Source organism: Callorhinus ursinus, unplaced genomic scaffold (genome assembly GCF_003265705.2).
Source record: "Callorhinus ursinus isolate GAN/ISIS: 27379988/994484 unplaced genomic scaffold, GSC_fseal_2.0 scaffold18, whole genome shotgun sequence".
NCBI classification, from domain to species: Eukaryota; Metazoa; Chordata; class Mammalia; order Carnivora; family Otariidae; genus Callorhinus; species Callorhinus ursinus.
The window spans coordinates 32,785,254-32,801,349 of record NW_027397080.1 but is presented as its reverse complement, the minus strand read 5'-3'; the positions used below and the strand labels follow the sequence as shown (position 1 = coordinate 32,801,349).

The 16,096-nt window shown below is 54.8% G+C and overlaps 1 protein-coding gene across 10 annotated transcripts in view; it reads right to left on the bottom strand.

Annotated features, from left to right (window-relative positions):
• The window catches only part of ACOT7 (acyl-CoA thioesterase 7), a 107,459-nt gene that overhangs the window by 39,205 nt on the left and 52,158 nt on the right, over positions 1-16,096 (bottom strand). For all 10 annotated transcript variants that reach the window (XM_025855861.2, XM_073903424.1, XM_025855870.2 and 7 more), the window contains exon 6: positions 8,814-8,900. In XM_025855861.2, coding sequence (XP_025711646.1) covers positions 8,814-8,900 — 87 coding nt within the window. The remainder of the gene's footprint in view (positions 1-8,813; positions 8,901-16,096) is intronic.

Here is a 16,096-nt window from a genome sequence, read left to right as displayed (position 1 = left end):
CCACTACAGGGGAAGAGCTGGGGGAGCCCACCAGCCATCCCAGGGGAGGTCCTGAGGACTCAGCTGGAGTCCAGGGAAGAGGTTTGGCTGGAGCTATAAACCCGGGAGCCGTGGGCCTGGGGCAGCAGGAGGCCCTCGGGGAGCATGCATGAAGCCCCAAGGCCACGGGTGCAGGGAGGGGAGGGAAGGGGCCTAGGGAGAGAGGTTGGGCTGCATGAACTGTGAGCACCAAGACCTGCTCTCAGGCTGGCCAGAGGACTCCTTGACAGGAGGGAGGTGTTGGGGGCAAGCTCCAGAGAGGGCTATGAGAGAGACAGGAGGATGGAGCACAGACAGCTCACCAAGGCACCAGGCTGAAAGGGGGGGTGGAGGAAGAGGGGGCACAGGTGGGCCGGGGAGACCGCTCTGCCAGGAAAGAGGTGCCTGGCCTCCAGCTGGCCTGAGGACACCAAGGACGCTGTGACAAGTGGAACCTCAGTAACTCTGACGAAGGTTTTATGACAGTCACGATTCCATTATTCTTTTTCCAAAGCAAGTCAACTGCAGAGCTGGGAGCCCTGTTGGGTCAGTAAGGGGACCCCAGCACAGACCGTCAAGAGTGCATTAGAGCTAGGAGTAGGGGTCCCCATGGATAAACTTACTTGCAGACTCACAGGGACAGCACAGAATAGTAAACAACTCAGCCCGTCCCCTTACTTTCTGAACGTGCAGCATTCTCTCCCAGAGACAATCAATGCTCACACTCCCCACGTCGTGAGTCCATTCATGGCTCCGACGTGATCAGCGGCTGGGGCGTAGCCACGGCTGAAACCGACCAGGCCCCTGGCCTCGGCAACAGAGGCAGAGTCAGTCCAGTTGGGTCGGTGACCACCCCACACTCCAGCCAAGTGCCAGGCAGGGTCAGGTAGACGGGTGTGGGCTCCCCTACGGGACGCAGCTGCCACAGGGTACTGTAAAGCCAGGCCTCTTCTACAAGTGCCCGCCGACTGGGGCCCACTCTGGCAGCCTGATCTAAGGACACTGGAGCTCCACACCCAGCTTGATTTACTGCCTGTGATTCTAACCGAGAAAAACTGCTAACAGCTCAGGACACAGCCACTTGGCAGCATCAACTCAAACCATCTTTCTGAATGACGTCTTTCATTCATTCAGCAGACACTCTTCAAGTTCCTTCCCTGCAGACTGTACTCGCAGAGCAGTCGGGAAGGGAGGAAGTCAGGACAAGAAAGCTCGTCATCTACAGGAAATGAACCCCTGAGAATATCTCTGCCATCTGAAGAGGCAGAAGGGCGGAAATGCATAAGAGAGGAACAAAAATGTGTGAGGGTGCACGAACCATGAGACTGTGGACTCTGAGAAACACACTGAGGGTTCTAGAGGGGAGGGCGTGGGGGGACGGGTCAGCCTGGTGATGGGTATTAAAGAGGGCACGTGTTGAATGGAGCACTGGGTGTTATGCACAAACAATGAATCATGGAACACTACATCCAAAACTAATGTAATGTATGGTGATTAACATAACACAGTAAAATAAAATTTAAAAAAGAAAAAAAATGTGTGAGGGTGCATAAGGACAAAGGGAAGGTTGCTACTCCCCGGGGAGAGACGGGCTCCCAAGGCACCATGGAGGAGCCGGGACGGGGGCTGGACGCGCAGAATGGGCGCAGGCGGGAAGAGCAGGATGGACGAAGACACGGAGGCAGAAAAGCAAGAGGCACGTTTAGGGAAAGAGAGTCTTAAGGGCAGTGATGAGGCTGGTCGGCATCCTGCAGGCAGCAGTGAGATCCGTGGTTTGAGAGCCACGGGTGCCACGGGCAGAGCCATGCTTTGCCAAGACCGATGCGCTGCCGGGGGCAGGTCAGGAAGGGGAGATGCCAGGGGCATGGGGCCCCAGGACTCAGCAACCCAGGGAGGGAGGGACAGGAAGGGGGGGGGCTCTGACGGCCCAACATTCACAGGTCTCGTGGCTGTGAGGTGGGACCAGGGGGGGATGGCGCAGGGACGTGGGACAGCAGGGGGCCGGGGGTCCCCAGACCAGAGCACACAGCCAGGCCTGCGCCACCCCAGCCCCTCTCCTTCCTGGGGGTGGATCTGCTGCTCTTTTTGCAATTCCAGCAGTCAGTTATTTTTAATTTTCCTTTTTAGGTAACACAAGTTCCAAGTGACCCACTCTCTCCTCTGAGAACAACTTTAGCCAAACCCAATTCTGACAGGAAACGCTCTCCTTTCTGGTATTTGTAGTTCTGGATCGTTTGGAAATCCACACTTGACTCTCTCTTTGACCAGGGCTTATTTAGAGGACTGTCTTAACTTGCAGGTGGTTACGTTCTTGTTATGGAAGCTTAGGCTTCACAGGTCCCACGCTGGGGAATCCAAAATTAAGATGCACTTTGTGGTCAAGTAAATGATAGCTCACAAACGCCCCACCGGATGTGAGAAAAAGCATGTGTCCTCCGTGTGTTCTCTGTGTCTATTATAATAAAACTAGTAAACTAAGTAAAAATTACAGTTGACCCTTGGAACACGGTGGGGTTAAGGGTGCCGACCGACCCCCTCACAAACCCGCCTATAACTTTTGACTCCCCCCCAGAACCTAACTACTTAACAGCGTACCACAGAGCAGACGCCTCACCCATAATAGCAACCCGGGATTAGCACGTACCGCGCGTGTGATGTGTTCTTACGATACAGTCAGCTAAGGGAAAGAAAATGACATGAAAATCGTAAGAGAAAACACACACACACAGCCTGTCCTGTCTTTGTTGAAAAAAATCCAGACATAGGTGGACCCGTGCAGTTCAAAACTGTGTTGCTCAAGGGCCTGCTGTTTATAACAACCACCGACTTTATTAAGTGTTTCCTATGCGCTGGTTGTTTGCCCCATATTATCTCATTTAATCCCCCCCAAACCCCCGTCCAGAAAGGGAAGCTGTGAGGCCCGGGGGGGGAGGTTAGGACGGCCACACGACTCTAGAGGGTGTCATCCGTCCAACAGAAGTGATGAGAAGAACGGCCAAGGGGAGAAATGAAGAGAAAGATCAGGTCCACGGGGCCACTTCCTCCGTGAAGATGCCGAGACCACTCAAGTGGGATAGAACAAATCTATCGGTTGCCACTTGGATAACGCCACAGAGGCCACAGGGCTGGACGAGGCACGAGGAGAAAAGATGGGAGAGGGAGGAGAAGGCCCAGGACAGGGGGAGCAAGCACGCCCAGGCCTCAGGCGACAGGCGGCAATCTGAGATTCAGGAACCCCCCAGAACCCCTCACTGTCAGTGCGGGGAAGAGTCACCCGGGAAGCGAGTGAGCATGCAGATGCCTGGGCCCGCCCTGGACTTACTGCAGGCTTCTCGGGGCGGGGCGTAGCATCTGTGTCCACGCCCGGGCACTCTGGCGCCAGCACAGATGTGGGGGGGGGGCATGAACCCAGCAGGGAACTTGGAGGGGGGCGGGTGTCCAATGCCCTCGAGAGGTTGGGGAAACGGGATGAGAGGGCATAGCTGCTGGTGCGTTGAGACAGAAGCCCTCTTGCTGCGAGTTTCTGGGAGCCCCGAATCACAAGAACCCCCAGGGCACCTGTGGCTCAAAGTACAGGTCCCCAGGCCGGGGCCCAGACCAGCTCATCACACCCTCCTGGAGACGGCCCAGGAATCTGTGTTCCCAACAGGCACCAAGATGACTGCTGAGGGACAGCCAGGTTTAGGAAACCAGGTCAGCCCCAGTTCACTGCCACGTCCCTGCCTTGATTCTCATCTTGGAGCAGAGGCAGTTTTTACCCAGAACCAGATGTGATCATGAACACAGAGCTCTACCACAGACAATCCCACGTCCATTCCTCTGACGCTCTAAAGATCCGGGACAGGTACCGGAGAGGCGACCAGAATCACCCAGGTCAGCCCCTAGGACAAGGGCCCCGAAGGTCCAGCTCTCACAGAAGCTCTGGAAGGTGTGCGCTGTGGCGGTGGGGAGGCTGACTGTCCAGAACAGAGCTGTCGCTGCCCCCGACACCCTTCCCTGACTGAGAGTCTGTAAACTTCCTTCCTCTCCTGGTTTTTGGGGTCTTCCATGGGGTAATTAACAGGACAACAATAATTAACTCTAAGAACAAGGTTCTCTGTCGTCCAGCTTTTAAGTAGTTAGCATGAAACACAACAATGGCTGCCTGTTTAAGGAACAAGCAGACAACAAGGAAGATTTCTGAGATGAGAAGTGTTCCAAGGCAGGAAACATGCTCTGGGGGCTCGGTTCACGGTTCCCAGCTGTGTCCTCTTTCCCAGGGCTGCACATTTACAGTGGTTGTTGGTAACCCAGGCCCACCCGTCCGTCAGAATCCCCAGGGAAGGCGCCCTGAGGCGGAGGAGGCCTCAGAAAGCTGGCTGTGGCCAGAGCTGCAGGGACGGGTTTCAAGCACATGCAACAGACATTCACCAGCATGGTCCCCAGACCTTCGGACCCTTGGGGTGCTCTGAACCCCTGGGGGCGGGGCCCAGCCATGCAGAGCAGAGGCTCCAGGGGAGGGTCTGTGAAGTCCAAGCTTGGGTAGGGGGGTGACATCACAAACGAGAGGAGCCCAGAAACTGCAGACCACTCAATTTAATGGCATTCGGGAAAGCAGTCAGTGGGAAGATTGTGGATGGGCCCCAGGCAGAGGCTAGAGCAAGCAGGGAGGCTCAGGGAACAGGGTGAGGCAGAGGTGCGGCCAGAGAGCTGGCGGAGAGAACCCAGACCTCCCCACATCTCTTAACAGGAACCTTGGAGGCCAGGAGGGGTGCACCTCCAAGTCCCGGGGAGAGACTGCCACACCCAGCCAGAAAACGCTTTACACACGCGAGGTCCAGCCCCACAGAGCTGCTCCCCCAATCACTCCTCCCCCTCTCCTACAGCAACTCGAGAGTTTGACTGACGTGTCTGGCCAGCTAGACCCACCAGCAGACGTGAGCGGTGGCTGCCGCTTCCTGGGAGCCCCCCGCCCACCCCACCGTCCGGGCTGGAATGCTGGTGCCGCCATGTGCCGCAGCACCACAGAAATGGGGCCGCCCCGGGGACGGCAGACCAGGCAGGGGGAGCCTAGGTCGCCAACACCAGCAAGCTTTCAGATGAGCCCTGGACTTCTGCATCATCCCCCAGGACACATCCATCGTCTGTGTGGTAGAAGCCACTGTGTGGGGACTTCAGCACAGTAGCTGAGCCTTTCCTTTCCTAGGAAGCCCCCGGAAAATGGGAGATCTGTGAAGGAGAGCAGTGCGGAGCAGGTGCAGGGAACGAGCAGTCCGGCTTGCAGGGGGCAGAGGGGAGCCCTCTCCAGGGAAACATGTACTGAACGGCTGTCTGGCAGGCCTAACTGTCCCGAGAGGCTTTGCACAGAGGACTGGAGGCTGGGTGTTCAGAGCGGGTGGGAGATGCAGTGACGAGACGCAGTCACGGTACGGGCTCAGCGCTCAGCAGCACTCACGCAGGCCGGGTCTGAGGCTGGCCCGCTGAGCAACCCCGGGGAGACGGGGCCACAAACCAGGAGCACAGCCAGTACAGGAGCCCCCCAGGGGCAGCTGCGTTTTGTTGAAAGCCGTCTTGGACCACTTCCACAGAATATCTTGGTTTAAAATAATTAAAAATTTTTTTGAAGTAAGTGCCAAAGAAACATCCAAGGCCACCAAAAGTTCAGAAGTGAAGAATTCATGGTGGAGACGCCTCCGGCCTGCCCTGAGCGGGACGCCAGGCTACCCCAGGGAGCCCCCCACCATTGTCACGGTCGGGCCGGCATGAACAGTGATTACCACCCCCCCCAAAGCCCACGTGGAACAGCCAACAGAGGACCAGGCAGGGAGCGTCCCAGAGGAAGAAAGCAGCAGAGAACATCTCGGGAACCAACAGGGAAGAAGAGAACAGGCCTTTAAGAAGACAAATCAAACAAACAGACAAAACTAGCCCAGCACCTTTTCACCAAATTATAAAAAACGGTGTTTCATGATATAAATAAAATTCAACTGAAAACACACTTGGGAAAACAGACATACCTACAAACAAAAACAAAGAAAAATCATTTTTCTATTTTGGGCAAGTGTTTTTATTACTACTATCGGTCATTTTAGATGCTGCAGCTTTACTGAATTCTCTAACGACCTGAATTACCTTGATCATGGAATCTCTTGGATCATCCATCTGCAAAGACAGCTTTCCCTCTTTTCGGCCAAGTCCGGTGCCTGAGTTTCCCTCTGGTTTAATGCCAGCGGCTCAAATCCCCAAAGCAACGTTAATGAGCAGTGAGAGTATGGCCCTTCACCTCAGTCCTGACCTTGGGGACAGTCCTCAGAGCTCCCCCTTTGAGGAAGATGCTCCCTTTAGGGCTCAGACACCTGAGTTTTGCCATGTCCGGGAAGGACCATCAATTCCTATTCTTACTGAGTGTGTTTATCGAGGATGGGTGTCCAGGTGAGTTTATAAGGTCCTCACTGTGGCATGAACCTAAACACCCTGTCCAGATACCCACCGGGTCCACCCCTTCGGGGGACACAACCAATAGTGGGGGAGGGGTGGGGACGGGGAGGCCAGAGGAGAAGGAAGGGACTTGCACGGCTTCACTCAGGACTCAAGGAAGGCAGAAGCCCAAAGCCAGGCTGGAGCTTGTGCCAAGACCCTGAAATCAGAACCACAGGGACGCAGACGGCCCCTCCTTCCTGGCACCTGGGACCAAAATCCCCCATATGATCCTGCTTGCTCCCCTCGGCTTCTGCTTCCCTCAGTGAATCCCCGGAGGGCCAGTCCACGCACCCAGGACAGGCCAAAAGACCTGGCATCCAACTGCAGTCCTGCGTCCCATATGGGGCCACCTACCCACCCCAGTTCAGCATGGCCAGCGTCCATGTCGTGTGCTCTTAAGCGGTGGGGCAGGAGCTGGGCTGCAGGATCGAGACTCCCCGGTGTGTAAATGGCACAGAGAATCGGACGGGGGAAGAATTTTTCAAAGACGCAGACACAGCACAGAATTACTGAATAAAAGCCGAATTAGCATTCATCTCAGCTCACGCGTTTCTCCTGCGCTTGGCATCCACTGAATTACAAGTTAGAGAAGGCTTTGACAGAAATGAGTTTAGACACCACTCTTACGGACAGCATTCTCTCTGTAGGAAAACGCCATAAAATTACAGTTCTTCCCAGGTGTTTTCAGCACAGTGTTTATTTTGTTCACTCGCTCCTGAGGACTTATTAGGTGATGTTTAGAGATGATTACGTTTGGGGAAAATATTAGGCTTTTTTTTTTTTTTTTTAACTTGTGGGCACAAAACCTCTACTAAAATAGGCATTAAATACTGCAAAGCCCTCATAAACATTCCTTAAACGCACTTCTTAAAGAAACATGCCTGCCTCAAACACAGCAGCTCAGGCTCTGTAAATGAGCACAGCTTCTAGATTTGCAACAGTTCCCTCACTCACACCGCCAGGAGGTGCAGACAGAAGACTGGGCTTGTCAACAAGGAGACGGCGAAGGGTGGAGACGCCGCCTCTCCCGAACTTCCAACACGTGGACAAGACAAGCAAAAATTCTAGCACAAAGTTTCACAAATTTTAAGCGGAATGGAGCTCAAGGAGGCTGAAAGACGATTCTCAGCAGTTACGGGGCCTGGGCTCCCGATGGGGAGCTCAGAAGAGGGGCTGCCCCCCAATTCTAAGAGGCAGGAAAGGGCTGGTGAAGAAGAGGAGACAAGCCTATGGGGCCACGGCTGTCCTCATGGGACAGAGACACTCAGACCGCCACCGCATGCGCAGGCCTGGGCATGCATTTGTCATGAAGCGGAGCTTCCCTTGGGCAGGATCTAAGTTAATCAGACCTAAGGGCACTGTGGCCAACATTTAGTGGAAAGAGAAAAACAATGATGAAAGTTAAAAAAAAAAAAAAAAAAAAAAAAACACAAAACAAAACACCAAAGAGGATTAGCTAAAAAAGAAGCAAACTTTAAAAATATATCCCAAATCAGGGCCCACTCTCTGACTCTGACAGGCGCAGGGCCCATTATCCCATGAACGTGATCTGTGCCTCTCACTCATGTAAAGCTTTGTAAAGCATCTCTTCGACACTGTGTGAGGCCCTAGAGCCAACACAAAGAACAAGATCAAGCCCTGCCCCTGAGGCCTCGCCTGGTAGAAATATCAATGTAACCCTGCACAGAGTGGTACCATTTGAGCTGGGTTTTGAAGGATGAATAGGAGTTTTCTGAGAGGAAAAGAAAAGAGAGCTTGGTACTCCCGGCATTGGAGATGAGAGTGTAAATGAATGGTATTGTGCCCATGCTTACTGTTTTCCTTAAATTGCAAAAAAATAAGCATCCCCCACTAAAGTAAAAAGCGTCCTTCTATGAACCTGGAGTAAGTCCCCCTATGTCCCACCGCATTTCCCGAGCCACGAACTTTAAGGTCTATGTTGTTTAAAGTGGAATCTGACCAAAGTTAGAAATAAATGAGAACACAGGAGGCAAAAACATGCTTCAGTAGCCCCTTTGTTAGTGGGTCACACTGTTATCCCCTGGTGACATCACTGTCCCCCGAAAGGCCTTGCCCCATCCCACGGCCACTACACACCTCATGGTTCTATGCTCCCTGGGTTGCGTGTGACCCTCCAACAGGATAGTCATCCATCTGACTTTTATTTCCAATTTTAAAAAACAGGCACCGACTGTATTTCGGTAATTTATTATGCAGCCTCTGAAAAATTTAAACTTCTAACTCGTTAAACACTGGAGCCTAAACTGGGTCAGACGGCAGCCTGGCTCCTGGGGAGACAGGCAGGCATGAGCGAGCGGCAGCCGCTGACTTCTTACCTCCATGCACAAAGCCATGCAGGGTGCAGTCGGAAGGCCCCACCAGGTGGATCAGGCTGGACTGGCTGTAGCTGACGGTGTTCGGCTCTGGAATTACAAAGGAGAGAGGTTAGGCCGTGGGGCAGATTGATGCCTATGACTGAGCACGTGGCATCTGCACGGCCGCCTAGGGCGTCCAAGTGCCGGCAGCTCAGGTGTGATTCCTCTAAGGAGAACCGTGGTCTCCACGTGTTCCAGTCCGTGGAAGGAAAGGCTTTCAAGGTTTCATCGGCCACTCTGTTAGCGGGTCATGATGTCCATCCCTGGGGACACCAGTGTGCCCAGCAAGGCCCGTTCCCAAGACACAGGCAGCCAGTCAACACCTCGCAGCTACGTGCTCCCAGGGCTGTGGTGACCCTCCGTCTGGACAGTCATCCCTCTGGCTTTCACTCACAATTTTGTAAACAATTGCAGACAGTTTCAGAAACTCATCACGCAACCTCGAGAGCGTGCACATGCACTCTTCACTGAACAGAGTGGTAGATGGAGACGCTGCAGACCCAGCCTCCCTGAACGGCACCCCGGGACTCCTGCCAGCCCTCGGGCTCCGACCTGGCCCAGGAAGACTCAGCACCCAGAGGCAAGCCGGCTTTTCCCTCCCGTTCACCGCCTCAGCTCACCACATCCCTGGGGGCCTCCCTCCCTCCCTCCCTCCCCCATCCCGGCTGCGGCCAGAATATCTGAAAGAAGCTACACTTAAACAAACACATGAAATAAAACCCTGTCCCAAAAGACAGATAGGACACCTCAACACTGCCTCTTCTAACAGGTGCGGGCAACGCTCCTGTGTAGGGTCTTCTGAGCAGACCCACCGCTGCCTCCACCTCCCAGAGCCTTCTGGGCACGGCTGATGCTCCTCTGTCTCCTGCCTGGACAGCTGGTGCTCAGAGGGGGTGGCCACTCCTTCCCCAGCAAGGCCGAGCAACAGCATCACCTCCAGACCCTGCCTGGTGCGGAATTTCAAACCATGTGGTTGCCTGAAGGGGTCATGAGGCAGGAAAACTGGAGCCCGGGTAAAAAGAGTCCATTAAGTACGTCCATTAAGTATTTAAATCCAAATTCATTTTGTACTTGCCCTCGAGTCTCGTGGCTTAGAGGAGTCTGGAGCGCTTGCGTCAAGTGCCCTCTGCGGCATTTGGGAGGCCATTGTGAGACGCTGCCGGCAGGGCCCTCGGCTGCACAGGGAGCGGAGAAGTGGCTCCGACTCTGGACAGAGGGCTCTCCTTCTCAAGCGCAGCTAGCCTGCTCCCTCCACCTGCTTTCCTGGCTCGCTGTGTGCCACGTGAGTTCCCAGCTCCTGCCTCAGGCTCCTGGCCTGGAGTCAGGAGCTCCTGGGCCACCATGGAGTGGAGGATTCCCACCTGTGAGGCCACCTTCTGGGGACCTGGCCATCCAGCACACCCATCTGGATGTGGGTCAAACGGTCCTCGCAAGTGGTCCCTCCATGCGCTGGGGTACGAGGACACTACCTAAAACCAACCAACAGACAACACCGACGACTCCGAGCAAGGCGGGATGGGGATGACAGCAAATGCTCTCAGGAAGGGCACTCCAGGTGTCCCCTGATGTCCGTGAGGACGGCATTCGATGCACATGGCCTGTGGCTTTGACTCAAGGGAGGAGCTGCTGCTCCCAGCTGCCCCTTCAGTGCAGGCGTCCCAGACCCCAGGGGTGTCCAGAGCATCCTGGACTATCTATCTGAGACCACGCTGGGCCCCAGGGTAATGCAGTACATGCAGACACACTGCACGGGATGGGAAGCAGGACTTTGCCCTCCCCAGTTTCTCATCTCACTCGGAAATGGAAAAGACGTACCCCCCAAATCCCTGTGGTGCTATGGGAGGTGCAGGGGACAGTCCCTGCTGGTGAGGGTGCACCCAGCCAGGGCCACGCCTACAGCTGCCCTTGGGGGTTCAGACACCTGGACCCTGCCTGGGGACAGCTGCTGGAGCCACAGAGCACACTGATGAAGACCCCCTGCCATCACATCTGTCAGAGAGACTCCCCCAGCCAGCACTAGACAGGCCACCGCACCCCTGAGCTCAAAGACAGTCTCCCTTAGGCCCTGTCTCTCTGCAAAGCATGCAGGTGGAGAACAGAAAGGCCCCGAGAAACAAGGGGCACACTCCGCTGCCTCTGTTTGTGTCCCACTCATAAAAGACACAGAAGTGACTCTTACAGCACCAACGAAAACTAAGAGTCTCAAATTTGGCCCAATCTCAGGAACTGCTTTGAACAGCTAACAGTTATGCAGGTGGCTAATGATGAAATTTTTAGACGTTCAAACCACAGGAAATGGCACACAAAAATTTTTGTCGTGTCAGGGCGCCTGGGTGGCTCAGTCGTTAAGCGTCTGCCTTCGGCTCAGGTCATGATCCCGGGGTCCTGGGATCGAGCCCCGCATCGGGCTCCCTGCTCCACAGGAGGCCTGCTTCTCCCTCTCCCACTCCCCCTGCTTGTGTTCCCTCTCTCGCTGTGTCTCTCTCTGTCAAATAAATAAATAAAATCTTTAAAAAAAAAATTTTTTTTCGTGTCAAGTATCTATTCAGACGACAAGCCATTTGAAATAATGATCACAACTTAGTCGAAGAGATGCCCCTACTGTCTTCTAGGAATGTTTAAAAGTATCAATTAGACCGTGTCTAATTATTTCATCTTCTTAGAACTTGAACTGATAAGCTTTTAAATAAGTGAAAGCACCACTATTCTGATGGGGAAAAACAATACACCCATATAGCTGCCCCCCAGTCCTGCTTCCCCCTGGCCGTGAACCTGGCCCCCACATGGCTCTTCGGGGGTGGGCCTGTGTCTACTTTGTGTGTGTGTTTGGTTCAGTCGCTGGTTGGACACTTCTTGCCCTCGGTCATCCTCAGTGGCCTCTCCCCTGTTCCTTCATGCTCCGTATCTCAGGTGAAGCACAGTGACACGTAAAAAGGCTCTGCAAGTGCAAGGTTGAGCCACAGAGATTTGGGGGTTCTCCGTCACTGCTGCCAGTGTTGTCTTAACAAATACATGACTGGCACCAGAACTGGGGCCCGCCCAAAGGAAAACCTTTATTCTAAGGGTCAAGGGCACTGTTTACCATCCCCTGGGCTTAGAAGGTGGGACACTTGGTCAACCTGAAGATAAGCCTATGGGGCCACAGCACCCCGGGAAATGGCTGAAAGGAGTCAGAGTGGTCTTGGGAGCTTCTCCTTCCTGCACTGACCAAGGGAGGTCAGGAAAGAAACAGCCAGCTTGGAAGCATAACGGAGAGTGAGTGGAGCCCAGAGACCTGGGGCACCAAAAGGTGGGAAAAGCCTATTGCTTCTGGGGATGGAGGGAGAGAGATCAAAGCCCATCACGACTCAGCCCATGAGTGTGTCCACAAGAGAGCCACAAGGAAGCCACCACCCAGCAGAGAGAGCTTGACAAGCGTGTCTGGGAAGGATGCTGGGTGTGACTGTCACAAGCAGCTGACAGGAAGCCAACAGATCAACACCCACGAGGTTTAGGAGAGACAACTGTTCAAGCCCTAAATAACCTCTGATGTCCCCCGTCGTAGGCGAGCAGGCGCCCACTTCAGAAGAGGCCGTGGAAGATAGCGGACAAGGAAGACCCTTCCGGAGAGCAGACGGGGACTGAGGAGCTTCCCACCCTCCGAGAGCAGCCCTCCCCTGCCAGCACACTAGCCCCGGGAACATGTGAGCGCGTTTGCCCCTCGTCTCTCATCTCCTGTCCCATCTCCATGTGGACACCGTGCTGGTGCAGGGGACCCATGGTTTGGTCACCAGCCACTGGCCCACAAGGTACTGCATCTAAACCCAACAAGAAACCACACGCAATCCGAGATCCCGCTCTCTGAGGTCAGGTGGTGGCTGGACAGGATTCTGGGTGAAAGGACCCACACGGGCAAGGGAAAGAAACAGGACACAGTGGTCAGCGGGCAGGACTGGGCAGCCCCTTCTCCTCGCCTTCTCCACGCATGGCTAGACCACACTGCCGAGCCTCCTCTGCAGGCTGCCTTCCCACCAAAAGGGCATGAGTGGAAGTGCTACCTGCTTTCATCCCAACCCATCCAAACCCCAGATGGGTGAGCCCCCGATCTTTCCCCTTCCAAGGTAACCCCGAAAGCTACCTGTTCAAGATGCACAGCTCTAAGATGAGTCCACCCCACCTGCAGGGCACCCCCTGATCAGGAACGCCTGGTTTGGACTTCACGAAAATAAACCTCTACTAAGTCAGGCACTAGGATTTCAGGGTTCAGCAGCTACCATGACCCTGGCTAACATGGTGCCTAATGTCTGGGTCTCAGCGTCACAACAACGTCCAGAACCTGAGTGAGGTCCCCGGGGCAGCAACGGGAGAGGTTCAACACAGCTATAAACATACACAGGATTCCCCTTTCCTGTGTTTCCAGCCGAGGAAACAGAGGCAGAGAGATTAAGTCCCCACGGAGGCAGAAGTGGGATTCAAACCCGGGCAGCCCGACACCAGACAACGTGTCCCTCACCGCCCCACCTCTGCCTCCTCACACCTTGCTCTCCCCAGAACAAATGCTGATGGGTGCAGGATGATGGGGCCTGGTCAGATCCTGGGAGACCCCAGATGGACACCAAGCACTCTCAGGGGCGGCCGGGCACGGGCTGACCACAGGGAGGCAGAGCCTGGGCCCAGCCCAGCAACTGGAGCTGGATTTCTTTGTCATCAACCTGACAGCCCCCAAATGGCTCCAGATGGCCACATACATGGTCAAAGCTGGACATCTGACGGCTGTGGATCAAACCGTTCAAGGAAATTGTATTTTCTCTTGTCAGATGGAGAAAACAATTAAAAGCTGCAGATATGGGGGGAGGCGGGATCCTCCCACAGGGAGGGGCTGGAGTGTTCAAAAGACCCCCAGTGCTGAGCACACGCTCTGCCCTTCCTGCTGAGCTCCTGTCCCGCTCGGCCCCAAGGAGCCCATCCTGCCCTCCCCCGGGCACTGGGAGGCCTGCCTGCAGAGGCCCAGCCCCGCCCTGCCAGGGCAAAGCCAGTTCTACTGAGAGACTGAGGTCAGAAATGCAGACCGCATTCCAAAACACCAAGGAATGGGCATGTGACTTGCTTAAGAAGCATTTAAAAGCCAGTCCCTAAACTAGTCATCTGAGAAAGATGCATTTTTACTGGAACATATAAAAATAAAAATAAAAGCTTATAAAAATCTATCAAGACATTTTGAGATTGAGGGGGCGCCTGGGTAGCTCAGCCAGTAAAGCATCTGCCTTTAGGTCGGGTCATGACCCCGGGGTCCTGGGATCGAGCCCCGTGTTGGGCTCCCTGCTCAGCGGGGAGCCTGCTTCTCCCTCTCCCCCCAGGTCGTGTGTGCTCTCTCTCAAATAAGTAAATTAAATCTTTTTAAAAAGGAGGCGGTGGCGCTTGGGTGGCTCAGTTGGTTAAGCAACTGCCTTCAGTTCAGGTCATGATCCCAGGGTCCTGGGATTGAGTCCCACATCGGGCTCCCTGCTCAGCAGGGAGCCTGCTTCTCCCTCTGCCTCTGCCTGCCACTCCCGCTGCTTGTGCTCTCTCTCTCTCTCTCTGTCAAATAAATTAAAAAAAAAAAAAGAAATCTTGAGATTCAGAATGTCACCTTTGATTAACAGCAGAGAATAACAGATTCTGAGAAACATTATGTATCCGATTCACAAACAGGATAGCAAACAGGAAATAACCCCATGCATGAAAGGACTTAGGCTGGAAACCGTGAGCATTATTATATTCAGTTTCCCAGACAGTCAAGGAGGAATCCAGGACTGAACTCGACCCTCAGTCCAGCTTCCACCCCAAGCACTCGCCAGAAAGGGCCCACAGAGAGGGGCACCCAAGCAGCCCCCACGTGTCGTCCAGACTTCCTCCCGGCCCGTCCCTGCTGGGGCTGGGCTGACACTGTCTCTCCCCTCCTGTCTAATGAGAACACTGGTCACTGGGTTGGGGGCCCAACTGGGTAATGCAGAATGACCTCATCTCGAGATCCTTAACTTGATTATATCTGCAAACACCCTTTCTGCAAGTAAGGGTCCAGAATTGGGGATGGACATGTCTTCTGCGTCGGGGGGCAGGGTTACTGCCATTCAGCCCCCTCCAGCTTCTCTGTCCTGGAGTACCCTAAGCACCAAGTCTGTACCTTTCCTCAGACATCTCCACTCGCTCATATCACCTGGCCATCCTCCGTGTCTTTGCCTGACAAGCATGCTGGCCTGCCCCCAAGAGCAGAGCCTGGGTCTGGCTCTGCTGCCCTCAGTCGCCAGGAGTGACCCCAGGCCTGTCTTGTGCGTGACTGTGTTATAAACAGATCGTCTCTTCCAGCCACATTCTTTCTTATGAATACCAACAACTAATTTATCATTTTGGCTGAAATGTTCGCTGAAAAGCAGGTGTGAAAAGAACAGTGAAGACACCACCCCAGGCACAGGCCGCCAGCCTCCGCTGTGGGCAGGTTGAGGCTGGAACGTGAGAAGAATAAGGGGGAGACATGCGTGAGCGGACCGTGAGCAGACCAAAAGAATTGCAGAATCCTGTGCAAACTGAACAGGCACAGCCCGAGGAACCCAGGGCACAGGAGCTGAAACCCAGGCGGTCCCGTCCTCAGGCGCACACCTGCTGGGTTGTCGCCAGAGCCCCTGCCCTGATGCTGGATGTGGCTTGCAGCCCAGGCGGGCAGGCAGGGGGCCACAGACGTGGTCCGGTCCATGCCCTGGAGTTCACTGTCGTCCTGGTTAGCAAGAGCCGTGGCACAGCATGGAGGGGGGAGAGCCCAGGGCACATCAGGGCACAACACGGTCCTCCGCTGTCAAGGACCAAATCAGGAACTCAAACACACCTGTGTCCAGGGCACCCAGAGGTGTCACCCTCTGGAGCCCCGCAGACAACACACAGAACGTTCCTGAGAGTCCTCTCCACACGAATGACACGTGGTCGTGTGTGTGCCGAGGAGACCCACGTTACTGGGAAGACCCACGTCCCAAGGGCTTACCGTGTCCTGATGGGAAGAGACACCCCCAGAGACCCTGCCCTAAACCGTCTGAGCCCCAGGGGAGCTGTCTGCTAAGGACCCAGGAAGGAAAGTCCCGTCTGGAGGGAAACCAGCCCTGGACCTCTCCGTTTCGGTTCTGGACAGACACTTGGCTAACGCCGGTCACCTGGACTTGCAGGCAAGGGAGTAAGAGCCCGGGAGGACGCGGCCGGAGAGGAAGCGGGCGTGCCCGCAGACATCCGAGTGGCAGGCT